The sequence below is a fragment of the Erinaceus europaeus genome, chromosome 10 (assembly GCF_950295315.1).
Source record: "Erinaceus europaeus chromosome 10, mEriEur2.1, whole genome shotgun sequence".
Lineage (NCBI taxonomy): Eukaryota > Metazoa > Chordata > Mammalia > Eulipotyphla > Erinaceidae > Erinaceus > Erinaceus europaeus.
Window position 1 is genome coordinate 102809306 of NC_080171.1, and position 18696 is coordinate 102828001.

Sequence of the window (18696 nt, forward strand, 5' to 3'; positions counted from 1 at the left end):
AGAGAGAGAGAGAGAGAGAGTACAGAGAGACACTGCAGCACTGCTCCACCACTCATGAAACCCCCCTCTGCAGATGCTCATATACAGTGGCACCAGGCTTGAACCCCGGTCCTCTCTCAGGGTAATGTAGCATGGCAATGTGTGCACTGTATCTGTGAGCCACTTGCTGGACCCCTGTTGTCCCAATTTCTTAACACCTCAGATCCCCATCAGGGTTATTCAGCTCAGGAAGGTGGGAAATACCATAGAATCACCTTGAAATAAAATTGGCTTTGGGATATGAATTACCGTCTTTAGCAAAGGACTGGAAGCCAGCAAGCAGGGACCTCCACCTGTTCTTATAGAAGGACTGGAAAAATTCGAACAAGCAATGGGGCTGGAGAGGTCACTCCCCGATCGTGTCCCTTGCTGTGTGTGCAACCCCAGTTCAAGGAGTCCTGGCACCCCATGGGAGTGCCATGGTACCAGGGGAAGCTGGTGCTATAGTTTCTCTCTCTTATTTAAATGAAAAAGTGGCCCAGATGTTGGCTCACACATTACCATATGTACAGACCTGGGTCCAAGCCCCTGGTCCCCCCTCCCCCTGCAGGAGGGAAGCTTCCTTAGTGGTGCAGCAGTGCTGTAGGTGTCTCTCTTTCTCACTCTTTCTCACTCCCTGTCTATCTCCCCCTTCTTGATTTCTCTGCCCTATCACAGTAAATAAATTCAATTCAAAAGAAAAAGTGGCCCAGAATAGTGAGGTCATGCATGCAGGTGACCCTAGCTCCACCAAGACAACAAATAGACAAAGAAACACGATGGGGCTCATTTGTAATCCCTCCTCCCTAAATTGAATTTTATTTTGACTCCTTCTGTTTACATAACACACACATACAGCAACCTGGCATTTTATTGTCCCATCGGCAGCCATACTCGGTCACACAAATGTGAGCAAAGTGTTTCTTCCCTGAGTGATGAATATAGGGAAGAGGAAGAACAGAAGGAAACCCGCCGACACCCAGCAACTGCTAGCTACCTAGCTTTGTGCCCAGTTGGGATTTTCATTTTTGGACCAAACTATTTCAAAGTGGGAGAGAGCTCACCCAGTAGAGCATGCAGCTTCCCATATGCAAAGCCGGGTTTGCATCTTGGCACCATCATGTGAAGGGAAGCTTCATGGGTAGTCTGTGATGTTAGTCTCCTTCATGTCATTGCTATCAAATAAAAGGAATGAAAGAGTCATCCCAGGAGCAATGAATTTCATATAAGCAAGATCTCTCTCTCTTTCTCTCTCTCTCTCTCTTTCTCTCTCTCTCACCCACCTAGTTTTAAACTAAAAGTGTAGTCTTTCTGATATGTCAGTAAGTTATCTCTTTTTCGAAAAAGAAAAGGTTGGTTTTATTGTAGAATAAAGTTACTAGGATCACACACAATAAAATGGATGCTGGTGCCCTAATGCTATTTAATTTCACCTACAGTCAAATTTACCCATTTTCCTCGATTGTCATCTCTAATATTTTGTTTTTTTCTTATTTTACTTTCTCTCTCTTTCTTTGACTTATTTATTTATTAATTGGGGGGGGGGGCAGAGTATCACTCTGGCACATGTGATGCCAGGGATTGAACTCAGGACCTCATGCTTAAGAGTCCAATGCCTTATCCATTTTGCCACTTCTCTAGCCACCAAATAGTTTCTTTTGTGATTGTGACTGCTAAGGCTTTACCACTCCAGTCTGACTTTTCCAGACAGACAGACAGGCCAATTACAACACCAAAGCTTCCTCCAGTGTGGTGGGGACCCGGGTTGTGAGTATCATTAAATAAGCTCACTGTCACTATCTTTTCAGCCCCACACTTCGTTTCTACACTTCTGTTTTCCATGGCTGTGGATTTAGGTGCTGGGGCATCCTAGCACTGGCACTCGGGCATCCCAGAGGTCGATCCAACATTTTTTCCCCTGTAGATTCTCAGGCCTGCATCCCTGAATAGACAGGCAGCTCCTGACCTCTTCAGCTCTTGTGGCCTCTTCCTATGGAGATGGTGGCTTCTCAGCTCCCCCCTCCATGGGATGGTGTTTTAATTCTCCACTTGGCTGTGGTAAAGGCCCTGCAGTTTACACAATACTATTTTCCTCTGGAGGGTAATTTGTAGATCTGGTCCCCAGGATGAGGTAACTGGCTGGCAGGATGTGAAGGGTGGTGTGGTGGTTAAATGCCAACACTGGCCAGCTGTCCTTTAGAAAGCAGGCGCAGGCCAAGCAGCCCTCTGGGATATCTTCTGGCCTCTGGGAGTTGGGGAGCAGCCCTCCCAGGGTGGAGTCAGCACTGATGGTGCCCAGATGCTCATTCGCCTCTCCACCAGCTCAAGTGTCCCCAGAGAGATACATGGGGCTCTGGATCAGGATGTGAGATGTCTCCCTGCCCCTTGCCAGCCCCCCTCAGCACCTCCCTGTGCTTGTCTCCACAGACCCCCCGCCACAGCTGGTCCCTGCCCCCAACGTGACCGTGTCCCCAGGGGAGACTGCCATCCTGTCCTGCTGGGTCCTGGATGAGGCCCCCTACAACCTCACATGGGTCCGAGATTGGCGAGCCCTGCCTTCCTCAGTTGGCAGGATCACCCAGTTGGCCAACCTGTCCCTGGAGGTCAGCAGCGTTGTCCCCGGTGATGGGGGGAAGTACCAGTGTGTGGCCAGAAATGCCAACGGGGTCACCAGGGTGTCTGTTTGGCTCCTGGTACGAGGTAAGGCTCTTCTTGCTGCTGTTCCCTCCTGATTCAATATCCTGCTTGGCATTTATCCCCAAAGTCCACTAACCCAGCAGCCCTAGTAGGCACCACTGGCTCTTGTAGTGTAAGCCATGGCTACCCTGTTGTATTCTGTCCTTTCCCCTCACACTGAGCATCAGTGTTGTTCACCCCCCGGAGACTCCTGGAAGCCCAGCGATCACATGTGCTTGTCAGGACTTGGGGCAGAGATGACCAGACAGGGGTGGAGGAGGCAGGGAAGTTCTTGATGGTGACCTCAGGTCCACTCAGGACTTCGACAGCTTCTGCTCCCTTGAGAGAGTGAAAGTGCTGGACATGTGTTCTCCCTGGGGTGGGTGATTCTTGATTGGCTGCTGAAGTTGTGTTGAGAAGGATTTTGAGGCCCTTTTAGACTCTGCCCCATCCACCAGAGGGTGGCTTGTGTGTGAGGCTGCCTAAGACTGACTGTCTTCTGTGTGAGATGAGGAGTGGCAGAGAAGCCAGGTTTGGAGTTAGTCTTGGGACACTGGGGCTACGAGTGTCCCTGGAGATGAGAGCTGTCCCCAGTCCTGGCATCTGCCCATCAGCTCCCTGTGCCTCCTTGAGCTTCTGAGCCTGGAACAGAGTCCAGGAAGCTCAAAGCTTTCCTGGTGGGTAGATAAATCAGCTCTTCTTGTGACCTGGGGATGTGCTTGGGACATCTGGTTAACACTGTTCCTAGGGATGCCACCGTGGGGGAGGCCTTTGAAGGCCTTGCCTCTCCCTCCTTTCTTTTCCTCTCTTCCTTTCCATTTTCATTTCTCCCTCTCTCCCTTCTCTCTCCTTTCTACTTTTCTCTCTCCCTTCCTCTTTCATTTCTCCTTCCTTCCTTCCTTCCTTCCTTCCTTCCTTCCTTCTATTCTTTCTTTATCTCTCCATCCCCATTTTCTTCTCTTTCTTTCTCCCTTATTTTCTCCCTTCCTCCCTCTCTTCTTCCTTCCTTCCTTTCTCCCCCTTTATCTCTTATTTCTCTCTTCCTCACTTTCCTCTTCTTTCTCATTATTTTCCTTTTTCTCCCTCTCTTCTTATTTTTCTTCTTTCTTTCCTCCCTTTCCCCCTTCTTTCTTTTTCTCCTTATCTCCTCTCCTCTCCTCTCCTCTCCTCTCCTCTCCTCTTCTCTTCTCTTCTTTTCTCTCTTTCTTTTCTTCTTCCCTTCTCCCAGCAAGGCTGCTCTGACAGGCTTTTCTCTGCCTGTCCACTCTCTGAGCTACAGAGGCCCCAAAGGTCAGCATCCACGCACAGTCCCAGCGCTTCTCCCAGGGTGTGGAGGTGAGAATCAGCTGCTCAGCCTCTGGGTACCCTACACCTCACATCTCCTGGAGCCATGAAGGCCAGATTCTGCAAGAGGATAGCAGGTAAGAAGCTCAACGTGGGGCTCTGGGGATGGGAACAGGTGTACAAAGACTGGCAGAAGTTGAATGCGGGTCTCTGTTTTCTTACCTATTAAATGGGGGTAGGGGTTAGGTAGGGGGTAGGTTTTGGTGCACCTTTTAGAGCGCACACCTTATCAAGTGGTCAGTGACATTTGCCCTGGGCTCCTCTTGGAATCATTTAAGACTCAGGAGCAAGATGTTTTGGAAACAACATTGTCTCTGTTTGGACTCAGTGGTCATGAACTCCTGTCATCTAACAGATTTCTGTCCTTCAATGCTGTGTGACCTTAGGCAAGTTTCTTGACTTCTCTGAGATAGTGAATGAATGAAAACAGACAATCTGAAGTGCTGAGCTGCTAATTGATCTATCAGTGATCATGGAAGTAATTGTTATAACTTCACCTAACGACCCCCCTCCCATGTTGAACATGTCCTGTGGCCTGATTCCAGGACCCAAGTGGATGCCCAGGGGACTCTGGTCATTCGGGGAGTGGCCCCAGAGGATGCTGGGAATTACAGCTGCCAGGCGACTAATGAGGTCGGCAGTGACAAGGAGACCATCACCCTCTACTATACAGGTGCTGGGCGTTGATCACCCACCCATAAATGTTTATGGAGCATCTGCTGGGTTCTCCAGTGTCCACATGGCAGTGGAGGTTACCTGTGAGTGGGAGGCAAAAGGTTCTGGAAAGACCCTCAGGCAAGGGGTGTGATGCAAGGAGGAACAGTGAGGCTAAGAGGTTAAGGGGGGTGGGGTTTCACACTCAGGACAGTCAAGCCTCCCTGGAGACCCTGAGGGGGAGGAGAAGGGAAGATTCTGGGGTAGGAATGAGTTGGGGTGCTCAAGGGAATACACAGAAGCTGACTGGTATTTACAGGTGCAGGGAGGAACAGGCAGCCCCAGTAGGGTGTTTTAGGACTTGGGTTTTTATAAGATTCTGGGGATTTGCTGGGGCTTTGCACCTCCATGATTCCACCACTGCCAGCAGACTTCCCCAAGTTGCTTCCCACTTTCAATCCCAGAGAGAGGTGGAAAGGGAGAGAGAGATGCAGAGAGGAGAAAGACCACAACACTACTCTACCACCTTTGAAGCTTCCCCGTGCATGGTGCTCCCATGTGGTGCTGGGGCTTGAAACTGGGTCCTTGAACATGGTAAAGGACATGCTGTACCTCATGAGCCATCTCCCAGCCCCCAAGATGCAGACTTTTATGGGACATTTAATAAAGAACAGTGGGGGAAGGTTGGCTTTAGGTCTCTAGGTGTGAATGGTTTTGATTTGAGGTCCTGAGTGGGAAGCTTTTTCAAACCTGACCCTGACTGGACCTTTCTGGGGTAACTCTGCTGGGTATACTGAGGCAGGGTGCTTGCCCCTCCATAGCTCTCCCAAGTCCCTGCTGCTCTGGAGAGCTGTGGGGGCAGATCTCTGATCCCCTTTTTCTGCACAGACCCACCATCCATCTCTGCTGTAAACGCTGTGGTGCTGGCTGCTGTTGGGGAGGAGGCCATGCTGGCGTGTGAGCCGTCTGGGGTTCCCCCACCCCGAGTCATCTGGTATCGAGGTACCTTGTTGTCAGATGGGAGAAGACTTCAGGGCTATCTCGGCTGGAAGCCTGGGAACCAGCTTTCCAGAACAGTCACAGGGTGTGGGGCTTAGTCTGAGGGTGATGAGGGAGAGTGAGCCAGCCTTGTGAGTCCCACATTCAGTGTCAGCCTAGCACCCACACAGACAGCAATGGGGAGTGGGATTTAGAATAAGCCTAGACTTGGATGACTAAACCCCCCCAGGTGAACCCCAGAGGTGGCCAAGCACCTCTGAACCTGTGTCCTTATTTGGGGAGTGGGAGGAGCAGCAGAGGCAGGCTGGTCACATGAGCACTGATTGGGTCTATAAGTGCCAGGTGTTCAGAAGCCAGGTTCATGGGCTGGACTTAGTGACAGTGATGGAGACAAGCAAAGGGATTCTCTGAGAAGCAGGAGTCATTGTGGCAGGTTGATCTGAGGCTCTTAGAGTAAAGACTGATTGACAGGAACTGTCTGACAGCCCAGTGGGCCAGTGAACACAGGCCCTGAACCACGACCTCAGTCTCCCTCCAGGGGCCCATGCTGAGCTCCTTCTCAGGTGTTACCCACCATGCCTCTCCCACCTGCACACTCTCCACTCTGCAGCACCTGTCTGCAGCCTGCTCACAGCTGCACCTGGACTTGGAGTCAGGCAGGTGCAGTGCATGTACACATCTCTTTTTCTCTTAATATTTTATTTATTTGAGAGAGAGAGAGAGAAAGAGAGAGAGAGAAAGAGAGAGAGAGAGAGCAGACCACTACTCAGTAATGATGGGAGTTGAGTCTGGGACCTTAGAGCCTCAAGTATGAAAGTTTTATTATTTTATTTTTCTCAAATAACCATTATGCTGTCTCCCCAGTCCAGCTTCATGCCTCTTAAGGATATTTTGGTCAGGGATGGATCACAGCGGTTCTGATTGGCTATACCCAGATTTGTATATTTACACTCTATGATGCCCATGCTGACAAACTTGTTGAATGGCTCATTGCTGAGAATATTTTCCTGCTGTTATGTGATACGTGACTTTATTAGCTCAGAGTTTGAACATTTTTGTCTTAGGTTGCCAGAAAGCATGTCAGAGGCCTTGTGTCACTACATGTTTTGAGCCAGCACCTTGGTGGCCCAGCCCTGGATCCCCCCTTTTATTTTAAGTGGGATATTGTTCAGTCTCAGTTAAGTCCAACTGCATAGCAAGTGAATATAGTAACAAGACTGAAGTGTGTTGTTAAAAATGGTTACAATGCTAAATTTTATGTTTATTTTATTTTACCACAATCTACTTTCTTTTTTAATTTGAAGAAAAAAAAAAAGGATGACATTTTTCTACAACATGATGACACTTGAGGACACTGTGTTAAGTGAAATAGGCCAGAGAGACCAGAACTGTGTGGTTCTATTTTTTTGAAATCTCCAGAGTAGTCAAATCACACAGAGAGGAAATAGAATGGCAGGTTCCTGGGCTGGGACTCAGGGAGGAGGCAGAGTTAGTGTTTAGTGGGAACAGAGTTTCATTTTGGCAAGATGAAAAAGGTCTGTGGATGGGTGGATGGTAACACCATGCACTTAAGGTGAATGGACTTAGCGCCACTCAATCAGACACTGGCAGTGGTCAACTTTTGTAGTATGTAGAGGTTTCCAAAATTTAAAAAAGTTAAATTAAGGTTTTAAAGAGGGGTTCAGAATTGGGGGGTTCATTGAGGCTCAGATGCCTTGGTGCTGAAACAGACAGTGGGAATGAGAGAGGCCTCAGGGTGGGTGAATGCTGGGGAGGCAGATCTGGGGTATGTGGCCATCTTAGGTTGGACCTAGGCTCTCCCACCTACCAAGTTGCTCTTCAGTCTGGACCTGAGACAGAGGATGAGGATGAGTAGAGACATCCAGGCCAGGAGTTCTTGGGTGATGAGCCGGTTATATGGGGGGGGGCACTCAGGGCCTCAGACTACACTAGGGGATGCTAAATGGAAAAGTTCTTTTGAATTGTGATAAAACCCACATAACACGAAATGTCCCACTGTTTTTAGGTGTACAGCTCCATAGCATCAAGTATGCCACGTTGGTTGCACAGGTGTCACCACAGTCTACCTCCAGAGCTCTTTTCCTCTTGCACCACTGACACTGGTGCCCAGTAGACAGCAGGGTCTTTGAGGGCACCTCCCCCACCTAACCTCTCCCAGGCCCCAGTGTGGTGGAGCTGCAGGAGCCCGGGGCCCAGGCAGCCAGGTCCCCTGGTAACAGGCTGATGCTTCCTCATCTGGGCTCCAGGAGGTCGTGAGATGATCAGGGCTCCCGAAGGCTCCAGCTCTGGAACACTGCGGATCCGGGCCACTCAGGAGAGGGATGCTGGCACCTATACCTGCCGAGCTGTCAATGAGCTGGGTGATGCCTCTGCAGAAATTCGACTGGAGGTTGGACGTGAGTGTACACCTGTTCCCACCTGCCTCACCCCATCCTGCAGCCTGTTGGAAGGAGTGGACTCTGCCCCCCTAGACGGCCAGTGTGGACTCTGCACACTGCGTGCAGCTTCAGAATGCAGGGGGGCAAGGGAAGTCAGAGGGGGAGGGCTTATGGAGTCCCTCTTTTTTGAGCAACAAATGAACGTTTACTGTTTCCCAATTCTGAAGGGCTCATCATTCAAAATAGACTTGGCTGGGTGATTTTTGCCTTTGGGTCTCTCATGGGATAGCAGATAGTACATTGCTGGGGGCTGTGTCATCTGAAGGTTCAGCAGGGCCAGGGGATTCCTTCTAGGCTCACTCATGGGGCTTTTGGCAGAAGGCTTCAGTTGCTCATAGTGGGGGCTTCCCCAGAAGGTTTCTCAAGACATGGCGTCTCCCAGAGCAAGGCAGGAGATAGATAGATAGATAGATAGATAGATAGATAGATAGATAAGGAATCCCAATGGAAGCTGGGTAATTGATTGCATTCTTGGAAACAGATAATTAGAATATTCAGTGTACCAAGTAGTTGTACCTTGACTGAGTTTTGGAAGTAGTGTCCTCGGGGACAATAGGCACACGGGGGATAACCTAACATTGGGAGCTGGGAAGGTTTCTGGGAGAAGATGACTTCTGAGCTGAATTCGGAAGCAACTAGTGAGGTGACAAGCTGGGGAAAGGTGTTCCAGGCTTCTAGAGGAACAGTGTATGCAGATTTCCCATGGCAAAAGAAGTGAGTGAGAGCCAGACAAGGGCAGGGAAGGGCCATTTAGGCTTTGCCTCTGGGTGGGGCCAGTCAGAGGCTTTAAGGGGAGCATGTGTTCACTTTCCCCACAGAGCATGAGCTCATATCTGGGTGCTCAGACATGGAGAGCCATGGGTTTACAGACTGATTGTAAATATAACAAATGTTAACACCCTGGTGGTGGCTGCTGTGTCCAGCAGTCTCTCAGTTCTGGCTGCTCCTGTCTTGGAAACTTCCCCAGGCCCAGGCAGGGAGGGTCATCCCTGGGAAAACTGTATGGCTGTGGAGCTGGGCTGGCACAGGGTCCCTCTCTGGGAACCCCCAGAAGTCTGGTCATCTGGGGCTCTATGAGCAGGGCACTCAGAGTCAGAGCCTGAAGGCAGAGGGTTGAGCCAGCCTCCATTCAGCTCTTTGCCTTCCACAATGTCTCTGGCGCTGGCACTGCAAGGTTCTGGGGTCACACCTTATGGGATGAATAGAGGTGTTGACTGTGTGTTGGAGGCCTAGCTGCAGTTTTCTGGGTGGGGTCTGAGTCTGGGATGTGGCTGCTTTGGGATTCACCACTGAGGATGGAAAGGTAGGTGCAGCTCTGCTGGGGTGGTGGACACATTGTCCTTGAATAACTAACAAGGAGGGTGGAGTTGTGGGGAACAAGGGTTGGGGGTGGTGTTTGGACCTTGAACCTCAGGAAAGGCCAGTTGGGGGCTCTGATGCCAGCTCTTCCACTGATCTTGACCGTGACCTTGGGCAGATGTGTTAATCTCCCTGAGCCTTGATCTTGTCATTTGTGAAACAGGGATTATAGGAGCTGGCTGGTAGCACACCCAGTTACATACATTACAATGCATCATAAGTCCCTGCAGGGGGAAAGCTTTGTGAGCAGTGAAGCAGTGCTGTAGGTCTCTGTCTCTCTATCTGTCCCCTCCCTCTCAATCTCTCTGTCTTTATCCAATAAGCAAACAAATAAACCAAAACAGAACAAACAGGAATTGCAATCCTATCAACTTAATGAATTTATTGTGACTGATAATAAAATCACATTCCTAAAAGCATAGTCCCCAGGGCTCACTGTGCAATAGACATCAAACGCCGCCTTTCTTGCGGCTGCCATGCTCCTCTCTGCAGCCAACTGTCTGCAGCAGCAGTGACCCTGAGTGGGGCGAGCCCAGAGCCCAGGCTTCCTGAGATGCTGCTCTGTGGTGGCTGCCAGGCCCCCTGTGGGAAAGGAGAGAGGCATGCGGGTGGTGTCTGAGGTCAAGGCCAAGGCTGTCTTCCTCCCGGCAGTAATTTTCCAAATTCTGTTTATATCTCCCTGGAACTTCCCTAATCCTCGAGGCCAGGAAGGAAACTTGATGTCATGAGTTGGAAAGAGATGGGAGATCTCTAGAGAAAGGCGGGGAGAACAAAGAAGTAGAGGACTTTCTGAGACACTAGGTGTAAAATGGTTAAAGAAAGACTGGAGGGCCTATAGGAAACCGGTCTGGGAACCAGGAGCTCAGGAGGGACAGGCCTGGACAGGTCTGCAGGTGGAGCTGCTCCTGGTCTGTGTACGGCACAAAGGATCATGAGTTTCTGTTATTGAAAACATTTAATTTCCCCCCAGCTATGAAAATAAGATGATACTTAGACATAAGGTTTGGAAGAAACACCGCACACTATTAATAATTGTGTGGCTCGGGGCGGAGGAGAGAGAAGAAGGGTGGAGTATTTGGAGCAGAATTAGGGAAGCACACCCATTGAGTATGGTTTGAAGTTTCTATAACCTAGGTTGGGAGGGGCAGTTTCTGCTTAGGTTGTTGTTGTGGTGAAATTATTTATTTGGCTATTTTGACTCCTCAGTGTCTCTTTGGGATCATCCAGCATAAGGCCATGTTGTTTATCTTAAGAATGTTGTAGTTTTGCTGGGAAGTCTTAAGTGCTCAGGACAAGAAGTTCAGCAGAGAAGAGAGTAAAGTTGGCCTGCTGGGACTGGGGGTGGCGCAGCAGTAGAGCTCTTAGCTTGCACGTGTGAGGTCTTAGTTTGGATCTCTGGCGCTGGATACCAAGAAAGACAGCAGGCGTCATGTCTGACAGAATGATGCTCTGTGTTCTCCTCTTATTAGAAGCTATAAGCATAAAAAAAAATGACCTAGAGGGCAGGCAAGACAGCTCACCTTCATAGCACACCTGCTTTCTTGTGTGCATAGCTCAGGCTTGAGTCTGGGCCCCTCTGCACTGGAGGAAACTTTGGTGCTGTGGTCTCCCTCCCTCCCTGTATTTCTCTCTCTTTCCCTCCTTCTCTGAAAAAGCTGACCCATAGTACTGAAGCTCTGGTGTGACAAAAAATGAACAAACAAACAAAAAGGTGACTGACATTTCCCCCTCGAAGTGGGTGCTTTGAGGGCTATGCACAGATGGGGCAGTAGAGGCGACTTCCCGTCTGCGAGTTCTTCAAGTTGAAGATGGCTGGGCCCAGGGCTCTCAAAGTTTCCAGTGGTGGGTATGCGGCTTGCAGCCCCTCAGAGGTGGGACTTCAGAAAACGTCCCAGCCGCGCGGATGTCATGTCTCTGCAGCCCCACAGGGTGAGGTGCAGGCATGTCTATGGATCCATGTCTCCACCAGAGGTCACTCCGTCCTCCTCTCCTCAAGAGCTCTGCAAAGTGGAGGGGACTCCCACCAAGGAGGAGGGGAGAGGGGATCACTGGGAACAGTCTCTGGGGGGCCAGGCATAGCTGACCAGCCACCTCCCTGCAGATGCTCCCCGGCTGATGGAGCGTCCCCGGGATGTCACCGTGGATCTGGGGAGGAATGCCCTCCTGGCCTGCAGAGCCACCGGCCGCCCACCTCCAAAGACTACCTGGCATCGCCGAGATGGCCAGCCCCTGGGGCCCAGGCTGCGTGGCAGGACCAGGCAGCAAGACTCAGGAGTACTGTTCTTTGAAAGTAAGAGATGGGGCTGGGGAGCCTCAGGGAAAGATGGGGCACCATGGGTGTGGGTGGGAGTGGCACCCTGAGCCCAAGGTAGACTGATTCAGGGTCCCATCTTGCCTGGCTGACATTGGTTAAGTCACCCTACTCCTCCTTTCTTCTGTAATCATGATGCCAGCAGTATATGTCACCCAGGTTTAATGGCAGGCCACCTGAAGGGCTGTGGATCACCCAGTGCTTTGTCTCTAGTGTGTGAGCCATCTTTATCTTTGCCATCACCTTATGCTTCTTACTGTGTCAGGTGGGGTGCTGGGCACAGTACTTACTTCCTCTTCCTGCCCCTCCCAACCACACTGCATCAGCCCCATTTCCCACATGGGCAAGTAGAGACCTTCTCACTCTTCTATTCCCAGCTGTCCCCCCACCCCTCTGCCCTCTGACTATCCCCTGCAGGGTCAGGGTGGGGTGCCCCTAACAACTTCTCTTCTTACTCCACAGGTGTGGCCCCTGAGGACCAGGCCTTATATGTCTGTGAAGCTCAAAATGTGTTTGGGAAGGTCCAAGCAGAGGCCCGGCTCACTGTAACAGGACATGGTTTGTGGGCAGATCTGGAGGGCAAGGGAGGTAGAGAGGCAGACCCTCCCCACCCCACCTGAGACCCCTGGGACCTCTATCCTTTGGGACATACATGTTCATGCCCAAGTCCTTCAAGAAGAACCTTGGGCTCTGTGTCCTGGGCAGTGTGCCCGCTGACTCTGGAGGGCCCCCCCTCTAGGTGCTCCCATTGGCTCCTTGGGGTGGCAGGAGGGGGGAGATGGGAGCCTCTTTGCCCCCCGACCACCTGCCACCCACAGGAATCAGCATAACTAGCACTGTCTTCTCCCTAGTGCCCCCCCAGATCGCCAGTGGTGCCCCCACCGTCCGAGTGCTGGAAGGGCAGCCCGTGTCCCTGTCCTGCATTGTCCTGGCTGGGCAGCCCCTCCCGGAGAGGCGCTGGCTCAAGGCTGGCCAGCCCGTGAGTACTGGGCTCCCCAGGAACAGCGGCTGTCACCTCCACACCTCAACCTCTCTGCTGTTGCCCTCTGTGGAAAGTCCTCTTCCCTCTTGCCTTCTTCTAGAAGTTTCTCTGATGATGGCAGATAGTAGCTGTCACTGAGGAAAGGGTGACTCCTGACCCTCTTGGGCCTTGCCTTCTTTGGAAGTTGGGCTGGGACACAGATGTGATGTCACCCCCAACCTGGTGGCTCCAGGACAGGGTGGACTAGTACCTCCCTAGCACACTGCTGGGTATACAGCAACTGCCCCATCCATTCATAAAGATTTTCTCTCTCTTCCCCCTCTCCCACTCACTCTAGGTTTCTCCTTTTACTCACTCCTACTGCCCTGTCCATAGACGTACTGAGGCCTGGTGTTGTTGAGGCTTTACAGGGGTGACTGCACCCTATGAAGAGTCAGCAGACTGACAGTCTGTCGCCCAGGAGACAGTGTCTGTATGACCGTTTCTGTTCTCTGGTCCCTGGCCCAGGCGAGAGGGTCAGCCACCCACCTGTCTCCCCAGCCAGGGCCACCTCTGCTCCCCATTCCTGCTGTACAGAAAGCTCTGGTCCCAGCCCTGCACTCCCAGATGAGGCTCCCATCAGCCTGTTGTAGTCAGGAATATTTCTCTGGCCCAGCTGATTATGGGACTGTGGGATCAGGGGTGGGATGTGGGGGTGGGGTCCAGCTCACTCAGCTCCTCTGGCTCTGGGGGTGGATGTGTCTGGGTAGGGTCTGGCTGGGCTTGGTGTCACTCCCTGCCCTACTCCTAACCCTGGCCTCTATCTCTGCTGGCCAGACGGTCAGCATGGTGTCCAGAGGGCTCCCTCTTAGCCAGCTCTGGGTGGGGTCCAGGGTGTGAGATGATGCTTCCCCACACTTCCCAGCTCCCCGCTGGTGGCCGGCACTCCCTCCGGTCGGATGGCAGCCTCCACCTTGACCAGACGCTGCAGGAGGATGCAGGGAGCTACAGCTGTGTGGTCACCAACACAGCCGGCTCTCGGCACAGAGACGTGCTGCTGCTTGTCCAGGGTGGGTCACAGGCCTCCAGGGGGTGGTGGTGATGGGGTGGGGTCAGCAGGGAGGGGAAGGGCCAAAGGGGAACTTGATCTTGAACACCCCTGTTTAAAAAAAAAATCATACTGGGGAGGTGGGTCAGTGGTAGAATGCAGAACTTAAAAATGCACAAATAATACATGTTCACTGTAGAAAAGGAAAAGACAGGACAAGTTAAAAAAAAAACAACTCTCAGAAAAGGAAGGTGGGGGCCAGGCTGTGATACACTGGGTAGAGCACACACACCACCATGCTCAAGATCCTGGGTTTAAGCCCCAGTTCCCACCTGCAGGGGGGAGCTTCACAAATGGAAGTGTTGCACATGTTTCTCTTTCTCGCAACCTCTCCTATTTTTTTTTTTAATTTTTTGATATAGACAGAGATGTAGAGAGATTGAAAGAGACCACAGCACCAAAGCTCCCTTCAGTGCTGTATAAAAGCCAAGACCAGACACAAAACTGAGTCACGCGCATGGCAAAGCAGTGAGCTGTTTCGTTGTCCTTCTCTTTCCCTCTCTACTTCCCCCTTGCCTCGCAATTTCTCTCTGTCTCTGAAAAAAACAAAAACAAAACTAAACTAAAAAACCTCCAGGAGCAGTGAATTCATCATGCCAACACCAAGCCCTAGTGATAATGGTGGTGGCAATTAAAATAAAATAAAATAGAATGACCAGATTATTTTACGTTTTGGGTGACTGTCTTTCATACTTTATGCACAGATGACCTTACACATCACTATATATCCACATAAGACATATTTCAGGTATATATGCCTATAATAAGTCATTTACAAACCATAAATCTCAGGTAGCCTTCTATAAATAATGTGTAAGGTCTTTTATATATTTGCATAAATTTATATATTCTTGATCTTAATTATATTATATTTTATTTTTTAGTGGGAGAGTGAGAGCAGTACACTGATTTATGGTGGTGCTGGGAATTGAACCTGGGACCTCAGAGCCTCAGGCATGAAAGTCTTCTTTTGCAGAACCATTATGCTGTCTTCTCAGCCCATCTTCATTATATATTCTTAATCTGTAAATATTTTTTAATTAAAAATTATTTTTAAAGGATTTATTTATTTGATAGAGACAGAGAGAAATTGAGAGGAACAGGGGAGATGGAGGAGGAGAGAGACAAAGAGACACAGTGCTCACAAGGCTTTCTTCTTGCAGGTGGGGACTGTGGCTTGAACCTGGCTCCTTGTGCACTGTAGCATGTGCAGTCAACCAACTAGGTGCACCACTGCCTGGCCTCTTAATCTGAAAATTCTTTTTTTTATTTTAATTTTTTAAATTTCTTTTTTTAATGTATTTTTATTTCCTTTTTAAAAAGTATTTATTTATTTAATTCCCTTTTGTCGCCCTTGTTGTTTAATTGTTGTAGTTATTATTGTTATTGACGCCGTCATTGTTGGATAGGACAGAGAGAAATCGAGAGAGGAGGGGAAGACAGAAACGGGGAGAGAAAGATAGACACCTGCAGACCTGCTTCACCACTTGTGAAGTGACTCCCCTGCAGGTGGGGAGCCGGGGGCTCGAACCGGGATCCTCACACTGATCCTTGTGCTTTGTGCCACGTGCACTTAACCTGCTGCGCTACCACCTGACTCCCGATTTTTAAAATTTCTTTATTGGGGGATTAATGTTTTATAGTTGACAGTAAATATAGTAGTTTGTACATGCATAACATTTCTCATTTTTCCTCATAACAATACAAAACTAGGTCCTCTGTCATCCTTTTCCAGGACCTGTGCTCTCCCCCCTAACCCCAGAGTCTTTTACTTTGGTGCAATACACCATGAAAAGTCTTCATATACACATACATAAAGATATAAAAGCCAAGATGACCACATTATACTACCTACTGCCTTGCCATCTAAGTGTTTCACTGAATGATCCATCACGACTGTTTTCTGCCCTTAAAAACTCAGAAGCGCATCTATTACTCACTACATGTAAGGACCTGGGTTGGAGCTCCTGCTCCCCACCTGGAGTGGGGGGGGGGCACTGCATGAGCCATGAATTAGGTCTGCAGGTGTCTTTCTCCCTCTCTAGACCCCCCTCCCCGTCTCTCAATTTCTCTTAGTCCTATCCAATAAGAGAAACAAAACAAGGCAGCTCAGAAGCATGGTTGGCACACCTGGCTGAACACACACATCGCCATGTTTAAGGAACAGGTTCAAGCCCCCAGTCCTCACCTGCAGGGAGGAAACTTTACAGGCAGTGAAGCAGAGCTGCAGGTGTCTCTCTTTCTCTTCCCTCTCTATCTCTCCTTCCCCTCTCAGTTTTTCTCGGCCTTATCAAATAATAAATAAATAAATATAAAAATCTCAGAAGCTTCATTTAAGTTGGTCTGTGTCCTTCTGGATGAGCTGTGAGAGCTTTTTTTTTTTTTTTTTTTTTTTTGGTTTTGTTTTTCACCAGAGTTCTGGCTTTTGGTGGTGCTGGGGATTAAACCAGAGATGTCAGAGTCTTAGGCAATAAAGACTTTTTTTTTTGCATAACTATTATACTATCTCTGTAGTCCCAGCTGTGAGATTCTAAATTGGCCCCAGGGGTTCATCTTCCCACTTGTGTGAATGCCCTGGGGACACATGTATTGTTCTCATGCTCTTTCCTTGTCAAGGCTGATAGGCATTTCTCTCTTTACACATTCTGTTGCTCCACCATCATTTGAATTGTTCTCACCTTTCTGCTCTTGTGAGCAGTGCAGTGATGAGTTTTGGTTTTCATCTATTTTAATCTTTATTGTTTTTAAAAGTGCCACCTAGAATCCAGCCCATGGCTACCCACCACATCACCAATGAAGGGGTTGCAGCCTCTCTCCCCTGTGTTACCTCAGGTGTCCCCACCCCCACCATCACCTGGACCAAGGTAGGCAGAGACTGTTACCCCCGGGGGCATCACAGGTGGGCCCAGTGCTCCCCAGGAGGGCAAGTGTACAACACTTAGGGGGTTCGGCTACACTGAGGGCTCCTGCAACTCTACCTGCACTAGGAATCCAATGCCCTCACCTCTGGGAACCCCCACTACAACGTGAGCAAGGACGGCACCCTGGTCATCACCCAGACATCTGCCCAGGATGCCGGGACCTATGTCTGCACAGCCACCAATGCCGTGGGCTTCTCCAGCCAGGAAATGCGGCTTTCTGTCAACAGTGAGTGGTGGCTATCCCGTCCTGGGATGGGGCTCAGTAGGTTCTGAGGCAGGGGCCTGAGCAGGAACGCCTGCACTCCTGCATCTTGGCTTGCACCTTGGTCAAGCCTACCTTAGCATTTTTGACATTCATGTGTGGGGTATGAAGACCCAAGCTGTCCTCCCTTGGGACCCTGTCCTAGTGCCATCAGAGTGCCACCAACTCAGCTCTGGGCCACCAGACACAGGGGACCATGACCTGAATAAGTCCAACAAACAGGCAAATGCATAAGGCCCTATGCCAGACTCTGTCCTCTGGGGCAGCCCCCTCAACTACTCTCTCCTGTGTCTGTACACCCAGAAACACCAGCATCTTTTCAGCTCCTTACACAGCCCTCCTGCCTCAGGGCCTTTGCTTGGTAGTTCCTTCCATTTGGAGTGCCCTTCCTTGTCCTGTTGGCCTAGCTGATTTATCTCCTTCACCAGATCCGAGGTCTCCCAGCCCCCGCTGGCTGACTGGAGTCACTTTGCTCTACATTTCTAGAGCAGTCCCTTCATAGCACCCTGTTTGACATAGTAGGGTTGGGGGTAAGGCCTGTCTCCATGGCTACTCCATCATGGGGCCCCACACTCAGTGACTAGATGGTGGAGCCATCCTCTCCCTGTCTTATACTGGTAAAGCCAATGTGTGTATAGTGCAGACTTTTTTTTCTTTAAAGGAGAGATTCCCTCTTTGACTCAGTGATCAATGATAAGACATGTGCCAGGGGGTGTCTTCAGGCTTTGAGCCACTGTCTGGGAATGAAGGGGACACAAGGAAGGGGCATAGGTAACCTCTGTCATCAGAGCCTTATGAGGGAGACATGACATGCAGGTGACAGGCAGAGAATCCAGAGTGAATCCAGAATCCAAGTGAGGGCATACCTCACCTGCTGGCTGATATCCCAGGAATAAGAGGGATGACCCAGGGAGAAGAGGGAGAGAGAAGAGGAGAGAACCTGTCACATGTCCCTGGGGTGAGGGGAGAAGCCATTGGTGCATAGATGTGAGAACAGAGTAGCTATGTCAGGAGGTGAGGGCTCGGCCCTGCCTCAGTCAAAGCCTACCACTCTGTACCTCCTGGGGGTGGCATTGCCAACCCTGATTCCTGAAAGGACTGTCCTAGTTCCCCTAAAACCTCTCCTCCTTTTGGCTCTCTGCTCTGCTCACAATTCTTGCTTGCTTCTGCCAACAGCCAAGCCCAAGATCCATGGCACTGGGTCACAGGACACAGATGAACCTCTGAGAGTCACAGCCAAGGCTGGGGACCAGGTGATTCTAGACTGTGAGGCCCAGGGTTCCCCAGCACCACTGGTCACCTGGACCAAGGACTTCCGCCCTGTGCCACCCATTAAAGACAGGTAACCCTAGTCACTGGCCTTGGGTCAGAGGGGGAATCTGGTCTCATGATGGCCAGTGAGCTGCCCAGGGTTGTGGGATGTTGTGTCCACTTCTGGAAGCATGCAAATTTGAATTCTACTTATGCCTTTTTTGGGGGGGCTCCTGAAAGTAGTCTGTGGGTCCTATAAAAGCCTCCAAGGGAGCCAGGGCACCAAGGTGGGGACTTTCTGAAAAACTCTGTACCCTGTGCTAAAAAGTGGGCTTTTTTATTTTCCTTTGGTTGATTTATTGATTTAATTTTG

General features: G+C 50.2%; 1 protein-coding gene across 5 annotated transcripts in view; it reads left to right on the forward strand.

Moving 5' to 3' along the window:
- HMCN2 (hemicentin 2) overlaps positions 1-18696 on the forward strand; it is a 167707-nt gene that overhangs the window by 49618 nt on the left and 99393 nt on the right. For all 5 annotated transcript variants that reach the window (XM_060200391.1, XM_060200392.1, XM_060200389.1 and 2 more), the window contains 12 exons: positions 2446-2718; positions 3974-4115; positions 4584-4711; positions 5581-5694; positions 7959-8108; positions 11611-11799; positions 12283-12378; positions 12672-12799; positions 13707-13851; positions 16641-16753; positions 16877-17036; positions 18249-18414. In XM_060200391.1, the coding sequence (XP_060056374.1) occupies positions 2446-2718; positions 3974-4115; positions 4584-4711; positions 5581-5694; positions 7959-8108; positions 11611-11799; positions 12283-12378; positions 12672-12799; positions 13707-13851; positions 16641-16753; positions 16877-17036; positions 18249-18414 (1804 nt within the window). The remainder of the gene's footprint in view (positions 1-2445; positions 2719-3973; positions 4116-4583; positions 4712-5580; positions 5695-7958; positions 8109-11610; positions 11800-12282; positions 12379-12671; positions 12800-13706; positions 13852-16640; positions 16754-16876; positions 17037-18248; positions 18415-18696) is intronic.